Source organism: Kwoniella shivajii, chromosome 3 (assembly GCF_035658355.1).
Source record: "Kwoniella shivajii chromosome 3, complete sequence".
NCBI lineage: Eukaryota > Fungi > Basidiomycota > Tremellomycetes > Tremellales > Cryptococcaceae > Kwoniella > Kwoniella shivajii.
In genome coordinates, this window is record NC_085910.1 from 408,583 (window position 1) to 434,863 (window position 26,281).

Below are 26,281 nucleotides of genomic sequence, written 5' to 3' on the forward strand. Positions count from 1 at the left end.
AACCCTACAATGCTTGTGAATTAGCTCTATCTGCTCTTCTACGTCGACTGGATGTCTCTTTTTCTTTTCTTGGCCAAGTTGAGTCGAAGAGAGATCATCGACGACCACCTGTGGTATTAGAACCAGGACCGAATCCAGCTGATCTTCTTTCATCTACTCTATCTAAGAAATCTCTTTTATCCAAATACCCTCCATTTTTCCTATTCGCATTCAACTCATCTGACAGACCTGTTGATGAAGATGTGTGTGATTTCCAATCCATTTGTGACTAATCATGAATTTACCGTATCGGTCATATGATATCAGCACAATGAATTTTCATTCATAAGATAGATAGCAAACCTCCTCGAGTGATTGAAACAAATCCATATATCCCGCATGGGTTCTCAACTAATAAACTGAAATGGGACTTACCTTTTCTAAAGTAGTCATTTTTTTCCCTTTATCCAATGCTGCAGACATTGCTTCTAGACTCTGACGTGGTTTTCTACGTATAGGTGGTGGTGGTCCTTTCGGTTTAGGCGGTAATGCTTTTTCCAACGATATTGCCGATGAGGACAAGATAGGTATTGACGAGTCATTGGCGTTTTCCTCCTTGCTGGCTAGAGAATCGGGAACAGGGCTTGCATCATCATCATTTGTAGATGTCGGTATATCCACTCCTTCTTTCTTATCGGTCCGACTATTTGACAAGTAGGCAACAGCTTCTGGATCATCCTTTTTCAACTTGACAATCTCACTAAAAATAGTCAGATTTCGAATTCAGCTCATTCTGTCACAGTGACATGTATTTTGTGGAGTATAATTTGAAGCACTTACTAAATAGTCTCACCAGCAAACCTCCTAGCTCTTCTTAACTCGACGATGTCACCCTCATTCCGATTGGTGTTGTTATCCGCATTTGCATCTGTATTGACGATGTTCGACGTATGTGTACTTGTATTTGATATACCCGATGATTCTTCTTTCATCCTTTCAAATTCTTCTCTTGCTCTCTTACGTCTCTCTTCAATCTCATCTAATTTTATCTTCTTCTTCCCATGCTCACGTTCAAGTTCATCGTCGTCACGTTCACCTTCCGAGTCAGAGGTCGATGTGGATAATGATGAAGAAGAAGAAGAAGGAGATCCTTCTATGGCTTTTGGGCCCCGTGTCCTCTTTACTTGCTTTTGCTTTTGCTTTTTCTTCGGTCGAGGTGAAGTGGGCACGAAATCACCATCTTCTTCATCAGACGATAGGTTCGCTGTTGCCAACGTTGACATTTTCGTTGATTTGGAATTGACTTTGGATATGGTAATGATCACAACAGATGCTTTAGATTGTGAGCAATTCATGAACTAAACTTGAGACTGTCAATGCGATGTATGGTGGGACGGGATCAAAATTGATCTAGTATGTATACCATGTATTTTACCCTGGATTTTGATGTTTTGTTAGGTGGCAAAACACTCTCCACAGAGTATTTCTCTTCTCTTCTCTTTGTTTTCATCCTTCTACATAATTGCCCATACACCAGCAACGATACGTGACCGACTCAGCAGTCGACCCACCACCCGTTGATCTTGATTAGAGGATACAGTACCTCCCATCTCTATTCGACTGGATTCACAAATCCACAATGACACTAACGGATTATCCTACTTTCTCTGAAAGCCCTTTCTTCTTCGATAGGAGGGCTGCCAGTGTACCACAACAGGAGGAAGGTGTAGTTCGAGTGAGTGGAAAGTTCCCTTTGAGTTAAATCCAATGTCAAAAGATACAATCCACTGATGGTGATGATCACACAGTCACACTCAAATCCCAGAGTGGCTTATTATCATCCGAAGGAAGTAGGAAATTATCATTATGGGGTAATTTTCATGTCTCTGTTGTCTTGTCATACCGTGTACACTGGCTGATATTGAGTATTCGCACAGGAACGACATCCAATGAGACCACATCGTATGGAATTGACTAACCAATTAGTACTTGGATACAAATTACATGAAAAGATGTCAATGCATTCACCTAGAAAAGCTACCGAACAAGAACTACTTGAATTTCACGATAATGATTATGTGGATTTTCTCAAGAGGTAAATACAAATTTCAAAACATCCATGAGAATTCATGAGAATCACTACTTCATCTCATATGATATATGATGAGAACATGAAAAGGGTAGAAGCTGATATTACCTACTGATCGGAAACGGGAAATAGAGTGACACCTAAAAACGCTCAAAATCTAACTAGGGATTGGACGAAATTCAACGTAGGAGATGATTGTCCTATTTTTCACGATCTATTCTCGTTTTGTCAACAATATTCAGGAGCTACTTTGGCTGCTGCAAGAAAATTATCAAGTGGGAATGCGGATATCGCCATCAATTGGTCTGGGGGTCTACATCATGCTAAAAAAGGTGAAGCTAGTGGGTTCTGTTATGTCAATGATATAGTATTGGGAATACTGGAATTGTTGAGGTGAGTGTTTCCCCTTCTGAATCTGCTCAAATCTATACTGAGGAAGGGTGTGCTCTCGATGCAGAGAGAGAGAGAGAGAGTGACTTGGGAGGCGCATAGGGTCAAGTTGTCTGAAGAGTGGATGACATGAATTTCAGAGACAAATGTCGGGAAGAAATGTATTTTTGCAAAGAATAGCGGCTGATTCTCTGCACCCCACTAGATACCACCCCCGAGTCCTGTACATCGACATAGATATACACCACGGCGATGGTGTCCAAGAAGCTTTCTATCTTTCCAATCGGGTGTTGACCGTATCATTTCACAAATACTCTGCCGATTTCTTCCCCGGAACAGGAAACCTCTCTGAAATAGGATCGGATCTAGGCAAATACTTCTCACTAAACGTACCACTTCAAGATGGGATCGATGATGAATCGTATATATCCTTATTCAAAGCAGTTATGGAGCCCACCATAACGACATTTCGGCCGTCCGCTATAGTCTTACAATGTGGAGCAGATTCACTAGGATGTGATCGATTAGGCACATTCAATCTATCAATCGCGGCTCATGGAGAATGTGTTAGGTTCATCAAATCATTTGATTTACCTCTATTGGTACTTGGTGGAGGTGGATACAGACAATCAAGCGTAGCAAGATGTTGGGCATATGAAACAGGAGTTTTGGCAGGTATGAATTTATCGAATGAATTACCACAAAATAATTATTATGAATTTTTCGCTCCTGATTACCAACTTCATCCACCTTTGACTGGAAAAATCCAAAATCTAAACACGAGACAATCATTAGAAAGGATCAGAATAACCATAAGAGAAAAACTGAGATACTTGAATGGCGCTCCGAGTGTGCAGATGCAAGAGATACCACCTGATTTAATGGGATTTCTAAATAATGAAGAACAGAATCAAGATGAAAAATTAGATGATGATTCTTCTTTACCAGATACAAGAAGAGAAAGTAAATTGAAAGATGGTGATTTATTAGATAGAGAAAATTCTTCTTCTGGTGATGGTTTATCGAATGGTCCGTTAGGTGGTGCAAGGAGAAGAACCATTAGGGTATAGAGTATAGTATATAGGCTATGGGATACAAAGAAGGTGGCGATTTGGAAGTCGACGCATTGCGAAGGGAAAGCTGATGAAGTTGAAGGGAAAGTGAAGTGGATCTCAGTCAGTAATAAAGGATATCTCGCATATTAATATCTTGTTTCAATCATGTAATAACAAAAGTAACCTCGGTCAAATGGTGTAGTACTTCTTGTTGTATTGGATTTTATATAGGTCAAGATGAATACAGTCATGTCAAACTCAAGTTGCATTGGACACATTGTACGAGTCCTGTCTTGTTATGTGACGATATCGTATTACCTTTTCATCTATTTATGCCAGGTATAAAATGATCTCATCGTGAGAATCCGATCTCTTATCTATGGGAAATCCCTCTATCTATCAATGGTTCACTAATCCTCTTAACCACCTCTTGGGATATCCGGTCAATTTAAGATCATATATATATATATATATGTATACGGAATTAAAGTCCGTACACTACCTCTTCGCTCGATCTTATCGTTCAATTCAATTTACTTTTTATACATACATTCTTTTCTTTTGTGATTTCTATGTCTTCAATGAGATATTTGATACTCCTAAATAAATCGATCTTCTTGCCGCGATGATGAATGAAAGTTGGCTGCGATCATTTAACTAACCCCTTGTTGCCGATTCCTCCTTTTTTCACCTCTGCAGACTATAATATCTTACTGTGTCTTTTCCTCTTCAACCACCAATTTCTACTTATCCAAATGGATATCATGACTGATACCTGAATCAAAATTAACTTGAACCACCAATTCCGACTGGCACTATTTTTTTCACCTCCATTTGAACTTGAAACATCTTTCAATCTTTTCTTGTTTGATAAATCTCTTATCTCGTCTCTTTGAATCGATGGATGTGAATGATCGTTGATGTCGATTCTCCTTGCCCCTGATCCTGATCCTGATCCTGATCCTGGTCCAGCTCTTGGTGAATTGATTCGTTCTATCATATCGTAATCACTCTCAAGATCATCTTGATCATCATCGTCCTCATTGTATTTCGTATTTCGACCATCGAAATCAGAATCAGAATCAGAATCTGAATCAGGGTGTTGATGTTGTAATTGCAGTTCCAGCTTATGCCGTACATCCAGTAAGATGTCATATTGCCATTCCTGCACTCAACTACGTATCAGTCTTTGTGGCTCCATACTTCTGGCAACGACTGATGAAAAAAATCACTCACCCCGATAGTAGCCATTTCTTGATCCCATGATTGAATGGAAGATCTCATCGCAACGGCTGATTCCACTAATGTCTTTTGCGAAGTTTCCAAATGTTCCACTCTTCTTTGTAGCTTTTCCAGGTGAGTACTGTGAAATAAACAAATTCGCGATTAGCAGCAGCATGCAGAATATAAAATATCATTCATTCTCCGTATTCCTTCTTCGTGAAACAGCCTCTTTTTACGGATCGTCACGTTTTTTCCAGCACCAGCATATATTCGTAGACTGCACTGCACTCACGAGATAGCAGGATCGATCGTTTCTCCCACAGTCCCTTTATCTTTCCTTTTCTTCTTGTCATCCACTTTGACATTCACAGCTAATATATCAACTCTTCGATGAAGATGATCAATAGCCTCCAACATCCTCTGTTGTGAATGTTCAAGAATATCATCCATCACTTCCGATCCAGTCGAAAATCCTACAGGAGAAGTTTCGGTATCAGGTGTTGAGGCTCCTCCTTCTATATCCGCATCCGATTCTGAATCTGATTCTTCAGCTTCATTTGTCGTAGGTTGTTGAGGCGGGTTTTGACCTGGAGGAACAGGTTCCAAATCGTTTCCAGATCCAAGTCCACCTAAATCATGTGGAAGGGGTGGTAAATCATGTTTAGGTGGATTAGATGAATCGTATAATCCATCTATACAAACGACTGGATAACGGAAGAGTCATGAGTGGGTTAGCGAAACCGTAAGATTATATAAAATCCAAATTGACATTTAACGTACCATATTGAAAATCGTGATCTTGGAAACCGTCTTGAATCTCACAGTCTTTTATGGTTTCTAAATTATACAAATAAGGCATTGGATCTGGATTTATAGGATCATCGAAACATCTCTGTGATTTTTTACCTTGATGAACAGCTTCATCCCAATTACCTTTAATCTTCCAATTTTCCAAACCGGCAGCAGCTATACCGAAACCCATATATTTACCTTTGATTCCATTATTGATAACGGTACCACCTTTTAATATAGTTTCAGTATCATCTGACCAAACTGTTGCACCTATTCCAATCCCAACTCTGATTGATCTACTTGCGGCATCTATTATATTTTGTTTGACTATGACACCTGAATAATCACCTTGAAAAGGCAATGAATCAACTAATAATATACCTGCCATCGCGGAAACTGTTCTTGCCGTTATATGATTAGCCAGGATCAAAGTACCAGGTGAACAATAGATCACGATTGAGGCATCCGTATTATCGTAAAAAATGTTATCACGAACGAAGGAATCTTTACAGGCGATTGAAATTCCATCTGCTAAAGGTCTACCTAATGGGGATAGTTCTGGATCATCTCCATCTTTTGTTGGATCGGGATCGTATTCTTCTCCAATAGGTCCAATTTCATTTTTATCAATTCTCGCTCCTGTGCATTGTAATTTATCTCCTTCTCTAATATGAATTCCTGTAAATCCTCTTGGATTCTTGATCCAACAGTTCTTGATCGATTGTCCTTCATTACCACCTAGAACGATTAACCCAGTTGAATCATCTGTATTTTTCATTCGACCCAATTTCTTTCGATTTCCATCTATGATCAAACTTTTGATTCCTACCCTAGCACATCTTCTACAATCTCCTTGAATGGCGGTGGCTGTCTGTTTACCTTCTACTCGCAATGTCGCCCGTTCGGATCCTGTCGGATACCCAAATGTGGCTAATTCTTGATCGGCAGCAGTGAATACTATACTTCCAGATAATCGATATAGTTTATTTGGACATAGGAAAACTTTCGCCCCTGGTCCACCATCAATGAACATCTGATTGATGGAGTCGTAATCTGCGAATCGCACACATGGCGGTGCGGCACTGACTAGCGGTAGTAGTATGACGAGAACACAGGTGAGAATGAGAAGTGAGGATGAGGACAGGCGAGATAGGTATGCTGTCGAGAAGCGTGGAGTTTGGCGTGAAACTGAGAAGGGCACGGAGGACGATGACGAGAGAGAGAGGTATGCTGGGGCAGTGCGAGAGACGCGCCGCCGACGTCGTCTCGAGGGAGAGGGACAGCGTGAAGGATTGTCTGACGAGGTCGACGTCGATGTGGATGGATCCGTGAGAGAGTGCATCTCGCTGTAGCCTAGCCCAGCCGTTTCTCAATCTCCGAGAAAGTGTTTGTCGGACGTCGGACGTCGAAGAGATACACAATGGCCGTCTGTAATTGCGATTCGTGACTATATACACAGCTTGGGTCTTTCTCCGCCTTCCTCGTTACCAGATAAGACAGAAGGCAAATTGTCGTATGTGAGTATAACTTCCAAAAGTCGCGATAGAATAGATTCTACTTTTTCCCTCTGAAAACATTGTTCCGACGCGATGCCAATTTGATAGCAAGTTGCATTTTGATCCGACCGGGAGTTGATCTTTTAGTTCAGGGACGTAAAACATCAGAAATCATTACAAACCTTAATCGCACATTCAGGGTTATGCTTATTTGGGATTTCGACATTTTTGTAATCTGAGTAATCATTCATTACAAACTCGATTAGGAAAACTCGTAATGATCTAAAAGTGGAGGTGAACCGGGGGGAAATACTCGTATGTTGATGGAAACGTCTGTGCGTTTGTCGGTGCTTTGATTGCTTTGATCATCAGGCAACCATCTCCACATATCATCCCTCATTCATCCACACTGTCACTCACCTTGTTCAGCTTGCAGACGAGATATACACCATTGTGAGATGGGACAAGGCCACCGATTGAGCAAACTACACTTGATTGCACCAAGATGAAGATATAAGACCAACTACAACCTTGTCCATTCCATTTTTATCCTTTCTCTCCCTTCCAATCGACCTACAGTGATTCTAGCATGTCGTCTCTCCAAAAGGAGCAACCCACCACTCAAGATGAAGTTACAGCCCCTCCAGTATCCACAAACAATAGGAAACGTCGCGTGATACTCGATGAATTCAATTTGGACATGGGTGCGTCCTTCCCGTCTTCTCAATCAAACTCGAAACCGCTACCTTCCCCGTAATGTTGAATCAGCTTACAGCGTACAGCAGTGATCAAAATCATATCTTCAAATATTGTATCGCCGATCTTTGTCATTTTCTTACCAATCATTCTTCTATCTCAAACCTCATCTTCTCATCCTGCATTTATCGGATCCTGTATATGGACAGGATTGATCGTCCTCTTAGGTGAGCTATTCTACACACTTGAAGTATAGCCAATGGCCGGTAATCACGACTCCTGTTTCTGCTGATGCAGGTATATGCAATCGAGTCGATCGGGTGTATAAATCAGGTGGGAACTGTTTATCCTACAATGAGAAGTTGAATTGGGACGAACAGATTGTTTTGATTACTGGAGGTGAGTTATTCCACTTTGACTCTTCCTCATCTCTCCAATCATTACAATCTGATTATGCGTAGCATTAGCTCACATAATGGGAAAGGAACTAAGATCATTTCGCTGACTGATCTCTGATATAGGTGGATCAGGCATAGGAGCACTGTTAGCCGAAACTTTAGCTATGAGGAACGTATCAGTAGTAGTATTGACTAAAGATCCACCGAAAATTCAAACAGAAAATAGTAAGCCATGCACACTTATTGAGCTGGTTAACTTTTGTGGAAAGTTGAAAGCTCACATAGGTGATTGTCACACAGCGAATATATATACGTATATATGTGATGTATCGGACTACAAGAATGTTCAAACCATCGCTGCGAAAGTGAGAGAAGAGGTGAGTTCACCATATTTCTGATCTGTGCAATATCAGAGAAATAGGTCTTATTGCTCATGATTTCGAATGGTGATGCTAATTATGGTCCGTCATTCAGGTGGGAGATCCAACGATAATAATCAATAACGCAGGAGTGGTTAAAGGTAAATTGCTACTAGACCTAACAGAGCAAGATGTGAGAGAGTAAGTTAAAATCGATTTCAGCCAAACAGCAAAGTCAAAGTCACAAGCTGATACGCTACAATGTAGTACTTTCGGATCAAATGCATTAGCCCATTTTTGGATATTGAAAGAATACCTTCCTGCAATACTGAAAAGAGGTAAAGGTCATATCGTCACTGTGTCAAGTGTTATGGGTATAGTAGGAGCTGCACAAATGAGTGAGTCATAGTGGTTTGTATATGGCGTTTTACTAAATAAAGGTGGTCGATCATCTTGGTGCACACTGCTCAGAGTGACGAATTGAGGTTATCGTAGAGCTGATCATTGGTTACAGCCGATTATTGCGCTAGTAAAGCTGCTTTGATAAGCTTGAATCAATCATTAAGATTCGAATTGGATAATCGGTATGTAATCAGATATCATTTGTCCCAACTATCTTTTCGTTTTTCGCTTTGGTACCCAGGTCCCCAACTTTGAACTTTTGAATTTACTGATCTATCGATCTCTTGTGCAGTTACAAAACACCTTTGATCCGTACAACATTGATCTTACCTTCATTCATCCAAACTGAATTATTCTCAAAAACGATTTTCCCAAATTCGTATTTATTCAAATTCTTTTGTCCACCTTTACAACCCAATCAAATTGTAAAATCGATCGTCCATTCATTAGATGAAAACGTTTCTTCAACTATCCGATTACCGTTTTATACCAATGCAGCTAGATTCCTGGGCGAAGGATTCGGTTTCATCCCTTGTTGGTTAAGAGATACTATACAACATGTAAGTGTTACTTCGTTATCTCTTCTTTTCTGTCTCATCACATGGAAAGGATAAAGAAAGGAAACCCAGCTATAGCAGTCGAATTCGAAAGATTATCGTGAAATCATTGAGCTCATGTCACAAAACACAGATCGCAGGTGCGGATCATGCAATGAGACATTATGGTCCAAGACCTGATGCAGCTGAGAAATTACAATTGGAAAGAGAACGGCTCAGAGCAGATAAAGCCAAATGATCAATGCCAGAGGAATAACAGGACTATGCTATCATGGCGTACGATGTCTTCATGAATACAATGATTTATGCATACAATATGAAACAGGATTCATCTGGATTATACCGTTGATCCACTCACTCCCCAGTTATCTCACCTTCTTCTGCGCCTAACAACCAACCCACCCCTCTCACTAGCGCTCTCCTAGCTCCTAGTCTAACTCTTTCAGCTTCATCTGCACCTATACCTTCAAATAATTCTCTTGGAGCATGTGCGTGGGACGGTCCCCTTGATGTGTTTGTTGAGTGCTCACTTCCTGCATCTGATCTATCATCTTCCGACCTTATCGGTATCGGTATCGACGATGGTATTGGAGTTCGTGATGATGGATTAGGTGATCTTGATGAGGATCGAGAAAGGTTGAATGGTAACTGGGACAAAACGGGGTTACTTGCCATGATTGGAGAATGGTATCCCGCAGCTTTAGTTCTTAAGTTATTAACACTTAAACCATATCTTCCACTTAAATCCATGGCTAATTTAGCTGCTTTAGCCGCTGTTCTCGAACCTAATACTCTCTCTTCTTCTCCTTGATGTGATTGTGATTGATTGAAATATCTATCGGCTTGATCTTGTTCGTTCTCATTCAACGATGAAGGGGTAAGCGGTATATTAGGCGTTGAAATTCCAGCTTCACGTCTTCGCTTTGAAGCTTCGTCTAATTTGATTCTACCTCCTTCTAAAACCTTGAAAGTTGTCAGGACGCTGGGGATAGAAGATGATGGACATAATTCTAACGAATATGACAATAATATCAATTTAGATTTGATATCATAATAATCAATTTGAGTTGATAATGAAAATGATAATTCCCATATTTCTTTGATCAATTGATCTTCTTGATTGTTGAGCCTACTATCAAAATCCAACTTCGACGGTGTGGTAGATTGTGTTATAGATGAGATCGGGGTTATACTATCTGATTTGGGATGATTTCTGTTGTTCCGACGACTTCGATTACGGATTATCTCAATCATACCTTGAATGCTTTCTTTAGATCTTACCCAATCATTTTTATTCAAGGCTTTTCTTCCAATCATAGCTCTTACTAAACCGATTTCGACTTCAGAACTTGCACCTAGTTTATTGGATAAATCCAGTATAATATCAGGATGTTTGTATGCATCTTCAGAAGACTCTATGACCCTTTCGATCAACCTCAATGAGTTTGAGGTATGTCGAATCTCGGTTGGGGTGAGTGATATCGAAGAGAATGTCGTCAGTCTGGATGTAGCTTCGATGTATGATTTCTCAGAGGTGATTTTAGGTGTTTGTGGTGCAACGCTTAGACTGAGACGAATGATCCGTGATTAGCTTATCAAGCAGTTCCTTTTTGCAAAGAAAAATAGAAGGTTCAACTCACACATCATAAGCTAATTTCATTTCACCAGTATGTATATTCCCACTTTCCGCAGAAAGGTAAAATTCTTTCGAAGTTTCTAGTACCACCTCTTCTATCACTTTATCATTCACGACATTTGACGCGGAAAGTTTTCTGATCATTTTCCTAGCTATGTCAAAGTCTGATGCCAGATGTCAGCACTGCGAGACCCAGATAAGGGGGAAAAGTAAAGACACTGCACTCACTTCCCGAGCTAAGTACACCACCCAGGTATATCTTCGCTCTTTCATTTTGATCTAACATTCCTAGCGCACCTCTGAGTAAAGCGTCTTGACCACCAGATAATCTGTTCATATCATCCCATAGTTTTTTCCAACCATTTTCATCTAAATTCTTACCCAGTTGTTTCCTGACTAAATTTTCCGCTAATTGAAATTGATCTTTCTGATTTTTACTAGATTGTAACAAGAAACTTAGTTGAACATATATATTCCACTTCGATAATATTTCACCTGATTCCAAATGTACGTCCAAGATATCTAAAGCTCTTGAAAGACTTGCGAATGGTAATGGATGAAAGAATAACCATAAATCTTTCGAAGTTGGTATTGGTGAAGTTGTAGTTGGTCTAATAAAATTCGCGATTGACTCTAATGTAGTTGAAGTCAATTCTGAATCTGATATTTCATCGGTTCCATTTAATTCCCATACGGGTAAACATTCAAATATGGATGACATGATGGACCAAATATTAGTTGCTTTTGATTTTTCTTGAGTTCCATATAAGATTGATAAAGCTAATCTTGCAACATCTAAATCATTCTTGATTATCCGTTCAGATAAAGGCAATGTCGCTTTGGAAGATTCAAATATTGGTAACGCCAAATGCAGAGGTAATGATAATATCGAATCATGTAATAACTTTTCTTTTATCGTTGGATCTGACTTTCCAGCTCTTTCAGCTCTTGATTCCAATACGTATAAATAAGGTAAGACCAGTCTTTTTATATCCCCTACTATACCTTCTGGAGTAGAGTTGGATACATAAGCATTGATGATTTGATCAGAAGACGATTTTTGCCAATTACCCAATGTCCATTGAGAGTGTTGTGACGGAGTCAAATTACCATCATAGACTAATCTTGATAACAAAGATAGATCTTCCCCTATTTCATCTAATCCTATCACACCCAACGAAGCACCGTGTTGGACCCATGCCAATTGATTATCTAGTATTCCCAAGGAATCAAGCGAGAGTATGTGATTGATATACCAGTTTGTGAGATCTTGACTCGATAACACTGTAGGTATTGACTGTATCGTCGGCGATATGTAAGTATAGGTAGGAGGGAGGTAGAATTTTGAAAGAATTGGAAACAACGATGGCGGATTAATTGATATAGGTTGTATCCACTTTTCATTATCATCATTTCCCAAAGAAGGGAGTAATCCTTCTTTTTCAATTTCAACGGGACTAACCCATCCTGGTACAGCTTCTATAATTGCGAATCTAAAAGGGTATATCACTTGGTGATGCCTTTGACAAACGACCTTTAGAGCTGTTAAGGAGGACGTAGAAGCTAAATCTAAAGCTGAGAGTGGAATAGGTTGAGTTAGGAAGGAGGTCAATGGTAACGAGATTGATGGTGGCGAATTGTCGGAAGATGAAGGAGGTTCAATATTTAATTTGGCAGTTGCTGTTGTCGGTGAAGAAGATGGATTGGAAGTTGACGCATTCCATGGATCATCTAATAGAGCAGAAGGAGTCTGAATTCCCTTTGAATGATCATCTTCTACGTCTTCTTCACCCCATGGATCGTCCAATTCCATTTCTTCTTCTTGAGTTGGATCGATCGTAATCTCCTCTTTCTCTTCTTGCTCATCCACGGGTGAAGATACAGCTGGAGCTGGTTTCGGTAATATTATATCCCAAGTATCCAGCCTTCGTTTTACTTCTTCCAATATGGTCCATCCCCTTATCAATTCTTCTCGAACCTTATCTTCCCCTATGCGATTCCTTGCATCATCTTCATATCTGTCTTCTCCAATCTCTTGTTCCAGCCTTTCATATTCACTTGAGCTTCGAGATTGCCCAAATTGGATGATCGACCTTACGATCGAAGAATTATCCAGTTTTCCTGATGATATCAAATTTGAAGAAAATGCTAAAGCCTCTGCATCTGATAGAGGTGTGAATGAACTTTCGAGTAAGGAAGGAGTGATTTCTGAAGGAGGTAAAGCTAAGACTTCGGTGGGTGATAATGGTTGAATTGTAGATATAGGTTCTAATAAAGCTGTGGAAGGTTCTTCTATCTCATCTGACATTGCGACTGGTTGGATGCTCGCGATATGATGACCCTCCAGTGTGGTGCTTTCAATGATAAGATTCAGTATTCACAAGCTTTAGTTGAGGATTGGAAATGAACATGACGAACTTGACGCACAACACGAAAGAAGATAAAAATATGCAGACGTCACCATATATCTCCCAGCGAGTTTCTTTAATTAAAACCTCCATGTTAGGTGAATGGAACATCGCCACATTCTCCGTGGGTGGGGTCCGTGTTTCATGTTTTTATGCTTGTTTTGAATTAGCACGTTTTTAAGCTTGTGTGTGTTGGTGGCATCCGAGACAACGAAATATAACTGGCAATATCGTTGAATTAGTATTGACTCCGATTGCTACATGTGCCAGTAAGCAGGAAAGTGGGAATCTACTCAGATGCCGAGGAGTCTTTGTTCTCGCTCCTAAAAGGGATGTTCATTCCGCTACACATGAAGACAGTAGGATAAGTAACAAATGGGACTTATAAATGTTGCATGTTGATATCATTTCGAAGACAATTTGGGACCTGGGGACCGGTGATGACGAGGTGGTGTTTGATGCATCTCCACACTCGAAAGTCAGGACACAAGCAAAGCGACGAAATGAGAAGATAAAAGGACGGCTTTACCATGACTTTGCAAGTCAGTCATGACCACAAAAGGCGTGTATCCATATCTTAAAAAGCGCCACATGAGCGCCGAAATCATACTTAAAAGTGGGGGTGGCTCAGCTATGGGTTTGAGGGTCACGAATGAATGTACTTTACCAAAGCAGCTATGTATGTAAGAAAATTAAGTGAATTGAACAATCTTGTTTACGTATAAGAGCACGGTACGATAAAAGCAAGAATCAAATATCAAAGTAAGTTAGAATGTCATCCTTCACTTGGCTAAAACCAAGACGCGTCTCAAATTCCAAAAACTAACGAAAACAAAAGAAAGACGCGTGAAGAAAGGATTTTGATTCGAATGAAAAAAAAAACAACTTGAAACTCTATGATCTGAATTCTCCCCCTCTGATGACACATCAAATTACTTGGATAGGAAATTCAAGGTATATTTGTTTACGGGTAACTTGTTATCCTATAATTATTGGAAAGCTGCCATAATAACTAATAACATCCACAGCAAGAGAGAGAGAGAGTTGAAAAGAAAGATACAAAGTACAGGTGGTAAAGAGGATGTCAACAGTTAACAACAGCAACAACAACAATAACAACAAACCCATTCATATCGTATAGTTGTACTCGGAAACATTGTTTAGATTTCCATCTACAGGTTATAAAGAATAAACAAGAGAATGCGGTGACACTCTGCGACGACAAATATCAATTATCAACCTGACACTTTTTACTTCGCGCTTTGATCGTTTCAAACTCAACAATAATACAAACTCAATACAAATCAACACATACATATATATACATACATATATAAACATACATACATACAGAGTGATCGCGTTTCAGCACATACCCACACCCTACTATCATATCACTGACACCACTTCAACATCCCATCCACCTTCATACCAAACTACCTCTCAACCACAAACTACTCGACTAATCGATTGAATCGGTAGCAATATCAGTCAAGATTACAATCATCACTTCCGCACCAAATCTGTTGAAGCACAGGGTAGACCAAAAGAAGGGATAAGCAGTGAGACAAGACGAGACATCCAACCTTGGAAAGGGGTAGTATAAACCTGTTTGAGCTAAGACTGAGTGAGTAACAAAACAAACAGTCCATGAGAACACCACCAGACTCATCCCCTCTATTCCTTTCCCCCTCCCATCGTTTACTTTCCCAAGATACAATCCAGCTCCATTTCGCGTTCCTTTCATATACATTCTTTGGAGCTTTATAATCACACAACTAGTTCGCCTTTTCCGCCTCATCACATTCCCACCTCGATCAATTCGGTCATTCACCCCTATATCTCTCTCGCATGGACCTTGCTTCTGCACCACTCTTGTTATGATCTCGTTCTGTTTGGTTTAGTGTCTCGGGTCATGTGCAATTAGGCAAAAGCGCAAAGCTGACATTTCTTCTTTGTTTGTTCTTTATTTCTGTAATCTCATGACTCACCATTCTCTTTTTACGCATTCTTCATCTTCGCCAACCTCATCTGTATCAGTCATATCACTACGTAGACTCGCAAATATAAGCAAACACGTCTTTCAACTACTTCATGACTACTGTATTGTCATATCCGATGGCCGACCCTTTCGCGGCTAATCCCCATCACGCTTCTCCTTCGTACCAGCATCCTCCTGCTCCTCGACCTCAACAAGCATATCGAGCTTCCACTGGCCCCGGTCAAATCATGACTACTACAGATGAATTTGGCTCATACAGTCCAGGTCATGCTCCTTTACCGGGACCCTCTCAATCCACTTCAGCAGCTGCTGCTGCAAGGCATCGTCAATCAATGCCCATGCCCCTTCCCATGCCAGAACCAATCGCGTCAACATCACACGCGCACGCATCTTCACATTCCCACACTGCTCAGTCTCAACAATCAAGAGCAGCTAATCGAAGATCGCATAATCCGACAACCACATTAGCGACCGCATCCCCGCCTAAGGCTGAATATCTCACAGATGAGTATGTTCTCCACCCGTCGGTTTACGCGTACAAGCAAGATCATCCTCGTCGGCCAATGATAGGTTTCGGTCCTTACGTTTTACTACAAACGCTAGGAGAAGGTGAATTCGGAAAAGTCAAGCTTGGTGTGCATACGGATTATGGTGTTGAAGTTGCCATCAAATTGATAAGGCGAGGTAGTCTAGATGATGAAGCGAGAGCGAGCAAGGTAGAACGTGAAATTGACGTGTTGAAAGTAAGCCAAATGGACTTTTGTTTCTAGCTCATCTTGCTGATCACGCTGGCCAATAGACCCTAAAACATCCTAACATCGTGCGTATGTTTGATGTGATTGACACCGAGAAGTATATAGGTATTGTGCTAGAGTATGCTGGTGGTGAGTTATCTCAATGTATCTCATCGAAATTATAACTCCCTGGTCCAAGCTGACGGACATTTCAGGTGGCGAGCTGTTCGAACACATCTTGGCAAATCGATATCTGAAAGAGAAGGATGCTCAAAAGCTATTCGCCCAACTTATCTCCGGTGTCGACTATTTGCATAGGAAGCACATCGTTCATCGGGATCTTAAGCTCGAAAATCTGCTTCTTGACAAACATCGAAATATCATCATCACTGATTTCGGTTTCGCGAATCGATTTGATCATGCTCAAGATGATCTGATGGCGACAAGTTGTGGAAGTCCATGTTATGCGGCTCCTGAGCTTGTCGTATCGGAAGGTCTTTACGTCGGATCCGCTGTTGACATCTGGTCATGTGGTGTTATCCTCTACGCCATGCTTTCTGGTTATCTCCCTTATGATGACGATCCTCAGAATCCCGATGGAGACAATATCAACCTTCTATACAAGTACATCATGAACACCAAGCTGAATTTCCCCGAACACATCTCTCCTCTCGCCAAATCACTCCTTCAAATCATGCTTGTTCCTCTACCTGAACATCGATGCACAATCAATCAAATTATGGAACATCCTTGGCTCGACGGTTATCGAGATGTCTTCGTTCGAACTGTTGATGAACACGAGTATGTCTTCCAAGAAGCGATGTATAGGAAGAGTCAGCAAGCGAAACGGGAATTATCAGAGAGGAAAAGAGTACAAGCTGAAGCGAAAGAGGCTAGAGCGCAAATGCAGAGAAGTCAGAGTAGCGTACCTGGATCAACAGTCACTGCAAGTATGCTCGACTATCAACGGCGTCGAGAACAACGACATCACTCAGCATTACCTACCACGAACACAATGCCAGAGTATCTCAGTAATGCCGGTCACAGGACACCACCTCTTGAATCTCGACATATCATGCCACCTCCTCCCTTACCCGTACCAACTCATGCTCAGCTCTTACCTGAGGCTCCTATGGTGATTTCACCTGCCAGTATGCCCACCCCAACCATGCCTACCATCTCAACTCTACCATCTCCTTCTAATTCTCCTCCTAAACCCATCGTAAACACCGCTCCCGTTCTTACTCCAACAGACTCTATCGCAGTAGATTCTAATATGGCTGTGGAAGATGAACGTCTACTTACCCCCATGGTAACTCCTCCTATCGAACATGAAGTAGGAGCTAGACCGTCCATGTCAGCAAATAAGAACAGGCATACTATACAAGTCGAATATGATGGTGAGGCCTCTTACGAGAGAATGCAAGAGGCGATACACGCCAAGGAGAAAGGGAAAGAAGTTGATTCGGAAGACCAGTCAGAACATCTTGCTCCTGTCATGTCCGATGTCAGAAACGGTGGTACGAGTGATGTCGAGATGGAATCTGGTTCATCCGATAACGAACATGCTCAAACTGAAACAAATTCGCCTGTCCGGGAAGCGTCTATTGGCACAGAAGCTGCTCCATTACTCACTCCACCTACGATAGGTTCTCCGCTCCCCGAGATCGAGGAGCAAAATGTGACAGTACCAGTCGTTCCAAGCACACCTTCAAGGAAAGGTGTCGCCCAACAACTACCTACTTCACCTTCTACTCCACGAGCATCCGTCCCTAACAAGGCTGAAGTCAACCTTACTACTCCTCGAGCTGAGAGAGTCGCTCCACCCACACCCAAAGCATCCCTACTCAACGAAAGGAAACGACATGACTCCATGCCTCCTGCTCGTACAACTCCTGCTGTTTCATCGGTACCTGAACCAAGGAATACAGACCTCAACCCTTCCGGTCTACCCAAAGCTCCCAAACGAGAGAGATACAGAAAGGGTATGTCACTCGACAAGTTCGGTCTCGCCAAACTACTCGGTCAGACCTCTCACACAAACGACGAGAACCGTTCGGTTCCTCCAAGCGCAAGTGCGTCTGCTATCGCCTTGCAATCCGGTCACGCAAAGAGAAGTTCCATGTCCATTTCCAGACCTGGAACAGCTGATCAAGACAAGAAGTCCAGAAGAAGGACTCTGCAGCTTATGGTTAACAGGTGAGATAACAACTACTTATATCCTCTACTATTATGCTAACGAAACGTAACAGGGGAACCTCTCGCGACGAGAAATCAAGTCCTATCATCCCTGTTACTCCTCTAGCTGCGAGAGACATGAATCCTGCTCAGCCACAAATGACTAAAGCGAAGCCTACATCACCGCCGATGGTCATTGAGCGGGAAGGCATTCAGCCTACAACAACTCCTCAGGCCGGTCAATCTTCCCCATCAATCGTTACAGTCGATGCGTTCGCGGCTCAGCAAGCCAGTTCGCCTCCGCACAAGACTGCTTCCAGCAAAGCCGCTAAGAAGGTTATGGATTGGTTCCGACGCAAATCGCTTGCCAAGGATACTCTTGTCAGTTTGAAATCAGCTGGAGTCAGATCAGATTCTCAATCATCCTTTGTAAGAGTATCACCTGCTCGACCTCGGGCTAGCGAGCGATTGGGAGGATCAACAGCCAACCTGGCCATGTCTTCAGTAAGCAGTATAGGACATACTCAAGAAGGACCCGTTGTTTTGGTTTCTGAAGAGCCTGATGTCGATGAAGCACAACCTGAATCAGCCACTTTACCTAAACCCATCCCAACAGTAGTTGAGCCTACTAGAGTACCTCTTGGTGAAGCGGTAAACAAGGTCAATGTCCAGTCTACTTCCGACCTATTATCACCTACAAGAGGCAGAGTGCCAACACCCGAAAGATCTAAATCTCATAGAATATCACCATCACAGTCAGGATCAACAACTCCACGACTAGCCGAAAAAGTGAATCGACCAAGAGCAGGATCAGAAGACTTGAAAATGAGAGTTCATACTGGTTTAGTTGATCAATCTGCTCTTTCTTCCAAACCACCAAAAGAGGTCATGGCTGAAGTCCTCAGCGTTTTGCAAGAAATGGGTATGGATATCAAACGTGAGAATGAGTTTAGACTTCGATGCACACGTGTTAGAAGGAGAAAGGCGGGTGCTACAACTGCTTTAGGAAGTGTGATGAGTGTAGGATCAGGAATGAGTTCATTCAATCTGATGAGCTCAGCCAGTACCTCGAAGGTAAGTGATACTCGTCATCTTGACTTCGCTTCCTCTGTTGATGCGATCGTAACGGCTGATTCTCTCTTGATCTCGATAGACCGACTCAAGAGGTCTTCCATTACCCATGTCACCTTCTTCAGGAGGATTATCAAGTGGGCTGAAAGGGATGTTACTCCGACGTGGATCGTCTTATTCATCGCAATTACCAAGAAGTGAATCAGAGATATTCAATTCACCTTCGATTGGAAATACACCTAATTTATCTTCTACCGATAAATTCCCTAATTCACCTGTGCCAAATGCGGAACCTTTATATGGTGAACATTCAGTTGATAGTGGAGATGAAGTCAAATTCGTGATCGAGTTGTGTAGAATAAAAAACTTGCCAGGATTATATCTGCTAAATATCAAAAGATTGAGAGGTAGTGTATGGTCATTCAAATTCATATATCAAACCGTTTTAGAGTGAGTATCCGCTCTATTCCATGGCTATGGTGTGAATACTGCTAATAAAAATTTGGGAAATCGCAGACGCACTGCTACTTTAACGCATTAGACATCCTTTACCAATTCTTATCGTATAACTATATTTAGTCCTTCGTAGAGTGAGCTGAACTTTTCGTGGCTCACGCAACAAAGTCGTACTTTGCTAATTTCGCAAAATCGGTTCTCAGGCGGAGCTCAATACCATTCATTCAATCGCTCATCATTTTACCTGTTGTATCAATTGATACAACATCACAGTTTTACCCAATTCATACACCATCACACACATTTACACGGACTTTCTCAAGAGACAAGGAATATTTTTATATACACGGATTCGGTTCTCATTTTTCCTTCTTCTTCTTCTTCCCTTTTCGCGCACAAACATAGCAAATCATACAACTTAATCCATGTACTATATTCTGTTGTTTATACTTTACATCATTGACAATACTTGATTATCCCTAATCACGATTAGACTTATTCTGTTATCAATATATACCCCATATGGTAATTTCATTTTTACATATTATCAACATTTCTTCTTGTCAAGATCATTTTTTTGTTTCTTTCATTACCGTTCTCATCAGCCTCGCGGTGATTAATTATACATAGTATACACATTGATTTGAGTTGATGACCCGGTAAACTGAGGAATGAGATGATGGAGTCATGTATCGGATTATGCACCGTACCATTCGAGAACAGTGAATGCATCGCATCATAGCTCGGTATGACATGGGAGAAGCGTTATTGCATTTCCCGTTGTTCGTAATGGCTCCATCACCAAGATGAACACAGATGTCGCGATTGCAAAAGCCCGCCTTCAATCTTGTGATGTCTGGTACCATAACTTCCAAGAGTATACTCCTTTCATGATTGATTATAGGTACTCCATCATCCGTCAATTACAATCTCATCTTAGCATATCTCCTTAAAATGTAATGATCGACTTGGAGCAAAGTGCAATGATCGACGGAATGATCAATCGGAAGTCAACCATACTGAATCTCCTTAAGGGAGGAATTGGATTAATTACCTTGATGAAAGGAATGTTGTTCTTTGTTCAATCAAACAATGCAATGATACGGGAAGTCTTCCGATTTTTCAATCCTCAGTACGGACTTGTGCTGGACATATATATATATGTAAACGACCGGAAAATGATCAGAAGATTTGTGATATAAATGCTGTTACTGTGTATCATGTTATTGCAAGTACTGTGTATATAGATGGACAGGTTTTCCAATGATTATGTCAATTGTGAAGCCTAAAATGCCCCACCACGAGCGGAACTCACCATTCTTCACCATCCATCCCATACATCATTTGCTTGCGGGTCTTGAATAGGGAATGGTTCATTTGCACTTTTCACTTTTATTGATCGCAGATTAAATCAAAAATGCAGTCACAATTCTGCTTGCACTGATCCCTGTGCCTCTTCCAACGTACTGATAGTAGGCTCAATTCTCAATCGATATACGACATCATCTATTACCTCATTCTCGGAATTGTTGTTACCTTGACCAGAAAAAGTCTTTCCACGTCATCTGATCTCCCTTTCATCTTTTCGCTAAGCCTAATCAGTGCATCTCATGCCCAAACATGGGAGTGACAAATTAGTTTACCTATTCAGTCAAATGCGTTCATCTGTTATTCCGATCCCGATTGATCGCCCAAGGTCATATGTTGCAGCAAAACACTCCCTTGTCCTCGATTCATTAAATACCAATTGATATGAAAAGGTGAAACAATGGATTTCTCATCGTCCCTTGATTGAAGCTGTCATCCTGTCATGTTCATTTCCACCCGTGAAGATCACTTCGGGGTGAGGAGCTGTGATTGGCGAGATGTTGAATGGAAGACAACATGATTGAATGACATCTCAGAGGAGAGATTGGTCTCCTCCTTACATTGATGATAGGGAATCTAACCCTTCACATATCTCCCTTTTCCTCTAGGATATGAAAAAGGGTCATACTTTTCCAGTCCATCCAGTCCATCTGTATCCACACTTACCTGTGTTTATATAGATATCGAGGTAGAAATGAAGCAAAAGATGCTGATCGAGAAGCAATATCACCTTAGCAAACTCATATCATACTTGTGACACTAGCTGCGCTAGTTTCTTCCCATCTATTTCATACATTATTTGTAATTTCATCGATTAAAAAATCCCTAACAATGTTCATCAAGTCTACTGTCTTATTCGCTGTAATGGCTTTGACTAGAGCCACCGTTGCAACGCCTGTAAAAAGAGTCGACCCTGCCACGACCATCAATGTTTGGATTCCTGATAGGACCAGACTCGTTTATTCAGATGATAAGACCGTGGCAATGGGACCCAAGCAGAGGGGGAAATTCGAATTCTTTTCAGACGATTTTAAGAACTCTAATGAACAAGATCATTCGATTCAATCATTCTCTTTGGATGTTTTCGAAAGTGATACTTATGCTGTCAAATGGCACTACAAGGTGAGATCATACAATTCCATTGCGCAATCTACTGCTTCTTACCAGTGATCGCCTGTCTCAATCCTTTGTTCCGAAGTATAGATGAATGAGCGCTAACTTATTGCACGGTTCTTCTACTCGGTACTCGTTCATTCCATCATAACCTTTTGCCACTATATAATCTCGCATATATAACAAATCCACGCCACTGGGGTCACGTATCGAAAATGATATGGAACAGTGTCAAGTCACAGTTCCCGTCGATGTAAATCTAGGCTCCTTGGACGCGATCTTCGATGCCAATCTTAAAGTTACTGGGGCCGCGCAGACTTTCATATCGTGTCCCGAGGCAGAATGTTTGGGCAGTGATTGCGGCAAAATGCCCCCCTCATGGGAAGTCACGTACTAAGACCATTGACTTCGACATGACTCCCTTTTGTACTGTGTCTACATCATCTAACCCTGTGTAGTGTACTGCCAGTAATTAGGTAGAAAGTCGATGTCTATACTGCCCGTGGCTCGTTCTCCTACTCGTATGTATACCGTATTTCGATCCATTGAAGAGCAGATAATTGTTTAGCGATGCTAGTCCTGTAAAGTGCCACGTTGACTCAGGATCTGGTGAATTCGCCACCCTTTTGTCGACTGAGACCTCATCTCTCAACATCATCATCATTGGCTGTTTCTTCCCTGTCATCGATAGTATATCCCCAGAATCTTACGCTAACAACCAGAAAGTCAGAAGCGTATCACCCGTTATCTCCTTTGTCAGCCAGAACGCAAAGTCCTCGAATTTCATTTGAATATGGAAGATATAATACCTACTTTGATAATCATAGGAGCCATTTATCTCTTGGTAAGATGGTTTACCGGATCAAGTGAGTCTAAAACCTCCCGTTTTGTTGGACAGTCTTCCTCCAAAGTTTTCTAATCGGAAGTGAGTCTGGTTTAGCTGACAACCATTTGTTAAATAGAAACGAATGATTCGGGAGGAGGTATTAGGGGTGTCACACGACCTATGGTACGTATATCCTTTTCCTTCAATCTTTCCCTCCATATCTCTCTATGATCAAATCCGACTGTTTATCTCTCTCGATTCTCACTGCACTAAATCATATATACTATTCTGAATCTATCATTGACGTATAACCAATCTGATAATCAGGTTGACACGGTGCACGGAGCATTCCCTCATATCCCAATACCGAATATCATTTATTCGTTATCTAGAACTAGGAGTGCTCAAGCTACTTCTGAGGAAATACTCGAACGAGGAACATTACCTGCTGTATGTATATATCACACCTTTTAGACGACTGGATCCGTTATTTCGTACAAGAAGAATATAATATAACTCAGTACAAAGTGATAAGAAGCTAACTCGCTGTGTGAAAATACATAGCCCCCACCGAACTTCTCAATTCCAGCTTCTCTCCTTCCTGAAATCGCAATTACCACACCGACAGCAGGTAACACACCTCAAACAGCTAATACCAACAGCAAATCATCATTCAAAAATACATCTTTGATCGATCGATATAATTTATCGTCGAGAATCCCTTCACATAAAGGTAAAGAGAGAGAGATCGAGCCTGATTCACCAACTCCCACGGCATCAGGAACTTCAACGCCGTCAAGTGATGTTGGAAGTAAATCAGAAGAGGACAAGATGAGATGGGAAGATACGAAGGAAAAAAGAGAATTGACTTTGAAGGAAAGGAAAGAGAAAATGATCTTGGAAGCTAGAAGGTAAGTTTGGGACCTAACGACATGGCTTTGGTGTACCATCGCAGATCGAAAATAGGATTCCAGCTGATCTGAACAACTTTTACTTAGACGGTTGTTGGAGAAACAAGCTCAATCCACAGCTTGATTCAATCTACAAAGTACACATGTCTATCGGATACATCTGGCTAGTAATATTATATCCCTCGAGTAACCCCTTATCTGTATTATGCATTTTTATCCATAAATCCCATTTTGTACAACCATCTCAAATCGAACACCGATACCGCATCACATACAATCGAACGCTTCTATTCCGGATCTCATTCCTCGTCCATACCCATAAGCTTGTTCATCTCCTTCAATCTTGGTCCAAGTTTGAGTATGACTTCATCTTCTACATTTGCAACTGCGAATCTATATCCAAGATTACGATTAGCCAATATTTCCAATCTGTCACACACAACCTCGAATCTGGAGACTTACCTTAACCATTTATCATCTTTCAATTCTTCTCCACCTTTTAGGACATCATTTTCCCAAATATCATCATCTTTCAAATTTGGCATAAAGAAACTTCCAGGTAAAGTGACCACACCCAATTTTGTAGCCATCAATTTAGCTATATCTTCACTACCCAACTTTTTCCTTTTAAGACCAACAGTCGATGAAGCAAATGAATAGTCAGATGGAAACGAAACGTAAGCGAAATAACCTCCAATCGAAACTACGTTCCATCCTTGAATTGAGTTGACTACTTTGCTGAACAGATCTCGTCGATGCGAGAGTGCTTTCGATGATGATGTTAAGTCTGATCGGAGTGAAGGTAATAATGAAGATAAAGCTATTTGAGGTGGACGAGGTGCGCAAATCTGATAGATCACGATGACATTGTCGATCAGCTCTGTGGTTTCATTCCGCTCCTGGAAGCACGAGTGAATACGTAGAAGCGAGATCACTCACTTGCATACAATCACAAATAGTGGTTATATGTTTAAGTAACGCGGGACTGGCAATTATACTCCCTAACCTATGTCCTGGTATTCTGTAACCCTCTATTGAGCGGTAAAATGAGATATTAGCTGTTTGACATGGAATCCATGTATATGTATATATGGTAAAGGCCGATTCACTTACTACTGAAACTACCTAAACTGATGAGAGTTTCCCGCCAATCTGGTTCTTCGAATAATTTGTGTGGTACACCTCTTTCACCATTTTCATCTTCAACGAAGTCTCTATAAGTTTCATCTAAGACCAAAGCTATACCAAATTCTCTTGCTAGATCATACCATTCTTTAATTTCTTTATGAGAGTAAACTGATCCAGTTGGATTATTAGGTGAGACCAAACATATCATCTTGACCTGTTCTTTTGCATTGTTATTTTGCTTTGTAGATAGATATTCTCTGGTGGTGGACAAGGAAGGTTTAAAAGCGTTTGTTGTATCACATGGAATATAGATTGGTTTGACAGACTGTAGAGAGAATACCATCATTTGATTGAAATAACTTGGTAAAGGAATTAAAACACTTGATTTCGAAGGTGGACACAATGCCATTATCAAAGTTAAAAAAGCCATATTACATCCAGTCGTAATTGCTACATCTTCCATGTTGACTCCTCTCACTCCTTGTTCACTTTCACTTTCGGGGCGAGATGCAGAATGGGGAGTAGATAATTGATATTGTATTCTGATTTCTTCGGCATAAGCTTCTCTTAGGGACGATTCACCTAATATAGGTCCATATTTAGCTGATAATGGATCTGAAGAAGATACGGCCAAAGCATTTAGGACATCTTGATGAGGTGCGGATTTGGGTACACCTTGTGACAAATCCAATAAATCTCCATGTGTCGGTGTCTTCACATATTCTCGTCCCCATCCCTGTGCTTTAGGTATACTGTACCGAACGATCCCACGAGTGTCAGTATCGATATAAAAGTCATCAACAGGAAAAAGATGCTACGTCATGACCGTCAAGGAGACTCACGGGGGTGCTTCTGTAGCTTGAACAGCTGGAGCGACGCTGAATCTCAATAGACTGGACATGTTTCTGACCTTGTGGAACTGTCTTAGAGGAGGTCGGTTTGTAAGATGAGATTCGTTGCAGTATAGAAATGGACAATATATCTACTGAGATCGATGTTGTACTTTCGCGCTT

At 41.1% G+C, this 26,281-nt stretch overlaps 9 protein-coding genes across 9 annotated transcripts; 5 read left to right on the plus strand and 4 right to left on the minus strand.

Annotated features, from left to right (window-relative positions):
• Positions 1-94: 94 nt before the first annotated feature.
• IL334_002374 (uncharacterized protein) lies at positions 95-1,262 on the minus strand (the record flags this gene model as incomplete). The annotated part of the gene is made up of 3 exons (XM_062934120.1): positions 95-268; positions 415-739; positions 820-1,262. The coding sequence occupies 3 exons, from the start codon at positions 1,260-1,262 to the stop codon at positions 95-97; spliced, it is 942 nt and encodes a 313-aa protein (XP_062790171.1).
• A 356-nt stretch (positions 1,263-1,618) lies between these two features.
• Positions 1,619-3,528, plus strand: IL334_002375 (uncharacterized protein; the record flags this gene model as incomplete). Its single annotated transcript, XM_062934121.1, has 5 exons — positions 1,619-1,714; positions 1,788-1,850; positions 1,917-2,074; positions 2,201-2,461; positions 2,664-3,528. 5 exons carry the CDS (start codon positions 1,619-1,621, stop codon positions 3,526-3,528), a joined length of 1,443 nt encoding a protein of 480 aa, XP_062790172.1.
• A 685-nt stretch (positions 3,529-4,213) lies between these two features.
• IL334_002376 (uncharacterized protein) lies at positions 4,214-6,871 on the minus strand (the record flags this gene model as incomplete). The annotated part of the gene is made up of 4 exons (XM_062934122.1): positions 4,214-4,678; positions 4,750-4,876; positions 5,030-5,441; positions 5,518-6,871. 4 exons carry the CDS (start codon positions 6,869-6,871, stop codon positions 4,214-4,216), a joined length of 2,358 nt encoding a protein of 785 aa, XP_062790173.1.
• Positions 6,872-7,614: 743 nt separating this feature from the next.
• Positions 7,615-9,675, plus strand: IL334_002377 (uncharacterized protein; the record flags this gene model as incomplete). Its single annotated transcript, XM_062934123.1, has 10 exons — positions 7,615-7,729; positions 7,811-7,948; positions 8,019-8,120; positions 8,243-8,344; positions 8,420-8,496; positions 8,594-8,679; positions 8,746-8,876; positions 8,993-9,062; positions 9,173-9,440; positions 9,571-9,675. 10 exons carry the CDS (start codon positions 7,615-7,617, stop codon positions 9,673-9,675), a joined length of 1,194 nt encoding a protein of 397 aa, XP_062790174.1.
• A 116-nt stretch (positions 9,676-9,791) lies between these two features.
• On the minus strand, positions 9,792-13,381 carry IL334_002378 (uncharacterized protein; the record flags this gene model as incomplete). Its single annotated transcript, XM_062934124.1, has 3 exons — positions 9,792-11,004; positions 11,078-11,237; positions 11,302-13,381. 3 exons carry the CDS (start codon positions 13,379-13,381, stop codon positions 9,792-9,794), a joined length of 3,453 nt encoding a protein of 1,150 aa, XP_062790175.1.
• A 2,218-nt stretch (positions 13,382-15,599) lies between these two features.
• IL334_002379 (uncharacterized protein) lies at positions 15,600-20,007 on the plus strand (the record flags this gene model as incomplete). Its single annotated transcript, XM_062934125.1, has 6 exons — positions 15,600-16,226; positions 16,283-16,367; positions 16,433-18,416; positions 18,470-19,469; positions 19,549-19,916; positions 19,983-20,007. 6 exons carry the CDS (start codon positions 15,600-15,602, stop codon positions 20,005-20,007), a joined length of 4,089 nt encoding a protein of 1,362 aa, XP_062790176.1.
• Positions 20,008-22,121: 2,114 nt separating this feature from the next.
• IL334_002380 (uncharacterized protein) lies at positions 22,122-22,460 on the plus strand (the record flags this gene model as incomplete). Its single annotated transcript, XM_062934126.1, has 1 exon — positions 22,122-22,460. One exon carries the CDS (start codon positions 22,122-22,124, stop codon positions 22,458-22,460), a length of 339 nt encoding a protein of 112 aa, XP_062790177.1.
• Positions 22,461-23,196: 736 nt separating this feature from the next.
• Positions 23,197-24,264, plus strand: IL334_002381 (uncharacterized protein; the record flags this gene model as incomplete). The annotated part of the gene is made up of 5 exons (XM_062934127.1): positions 23,197-23,269; positions 23,366-23,412; positions 23,557-23,679; positions 23,794-24,140; positions 24,228-24,264. The coding sequence occupies 5 exons, from the start codon at positions 23,197-23,199 to the stop codon at positions 24,262-24,264; spliced, it is 627 nt and encodes a 208-aa protein (XP_062790178.1).
• A 175-nt stretch (positions 24,265-24,439) lies between these two features.
• IL334_002382 (uncharacterized protein) lies at positions 24,440-26,169 on the minus strand (the record flags this gene model as incomplete). The annotated part of the gene is made up of 5 exons (XM_062934128.1): positions 24,440-24,533; positions 24,603-24,988; positions 25,080-25,171; positions 25,254-26,020; positions 26,111-26,169. The coding sequence occupies 5 exons, from the start codon at positions 26,167-26,169 to the stop codon at positions 24,440-24,442; spliced, it is 1,398 nt and encodes a 465-aa protein (XP_062790179.1).
• Between the last annotated feature and the right edge of the window lie 112 nt (positions 26,170-26,281).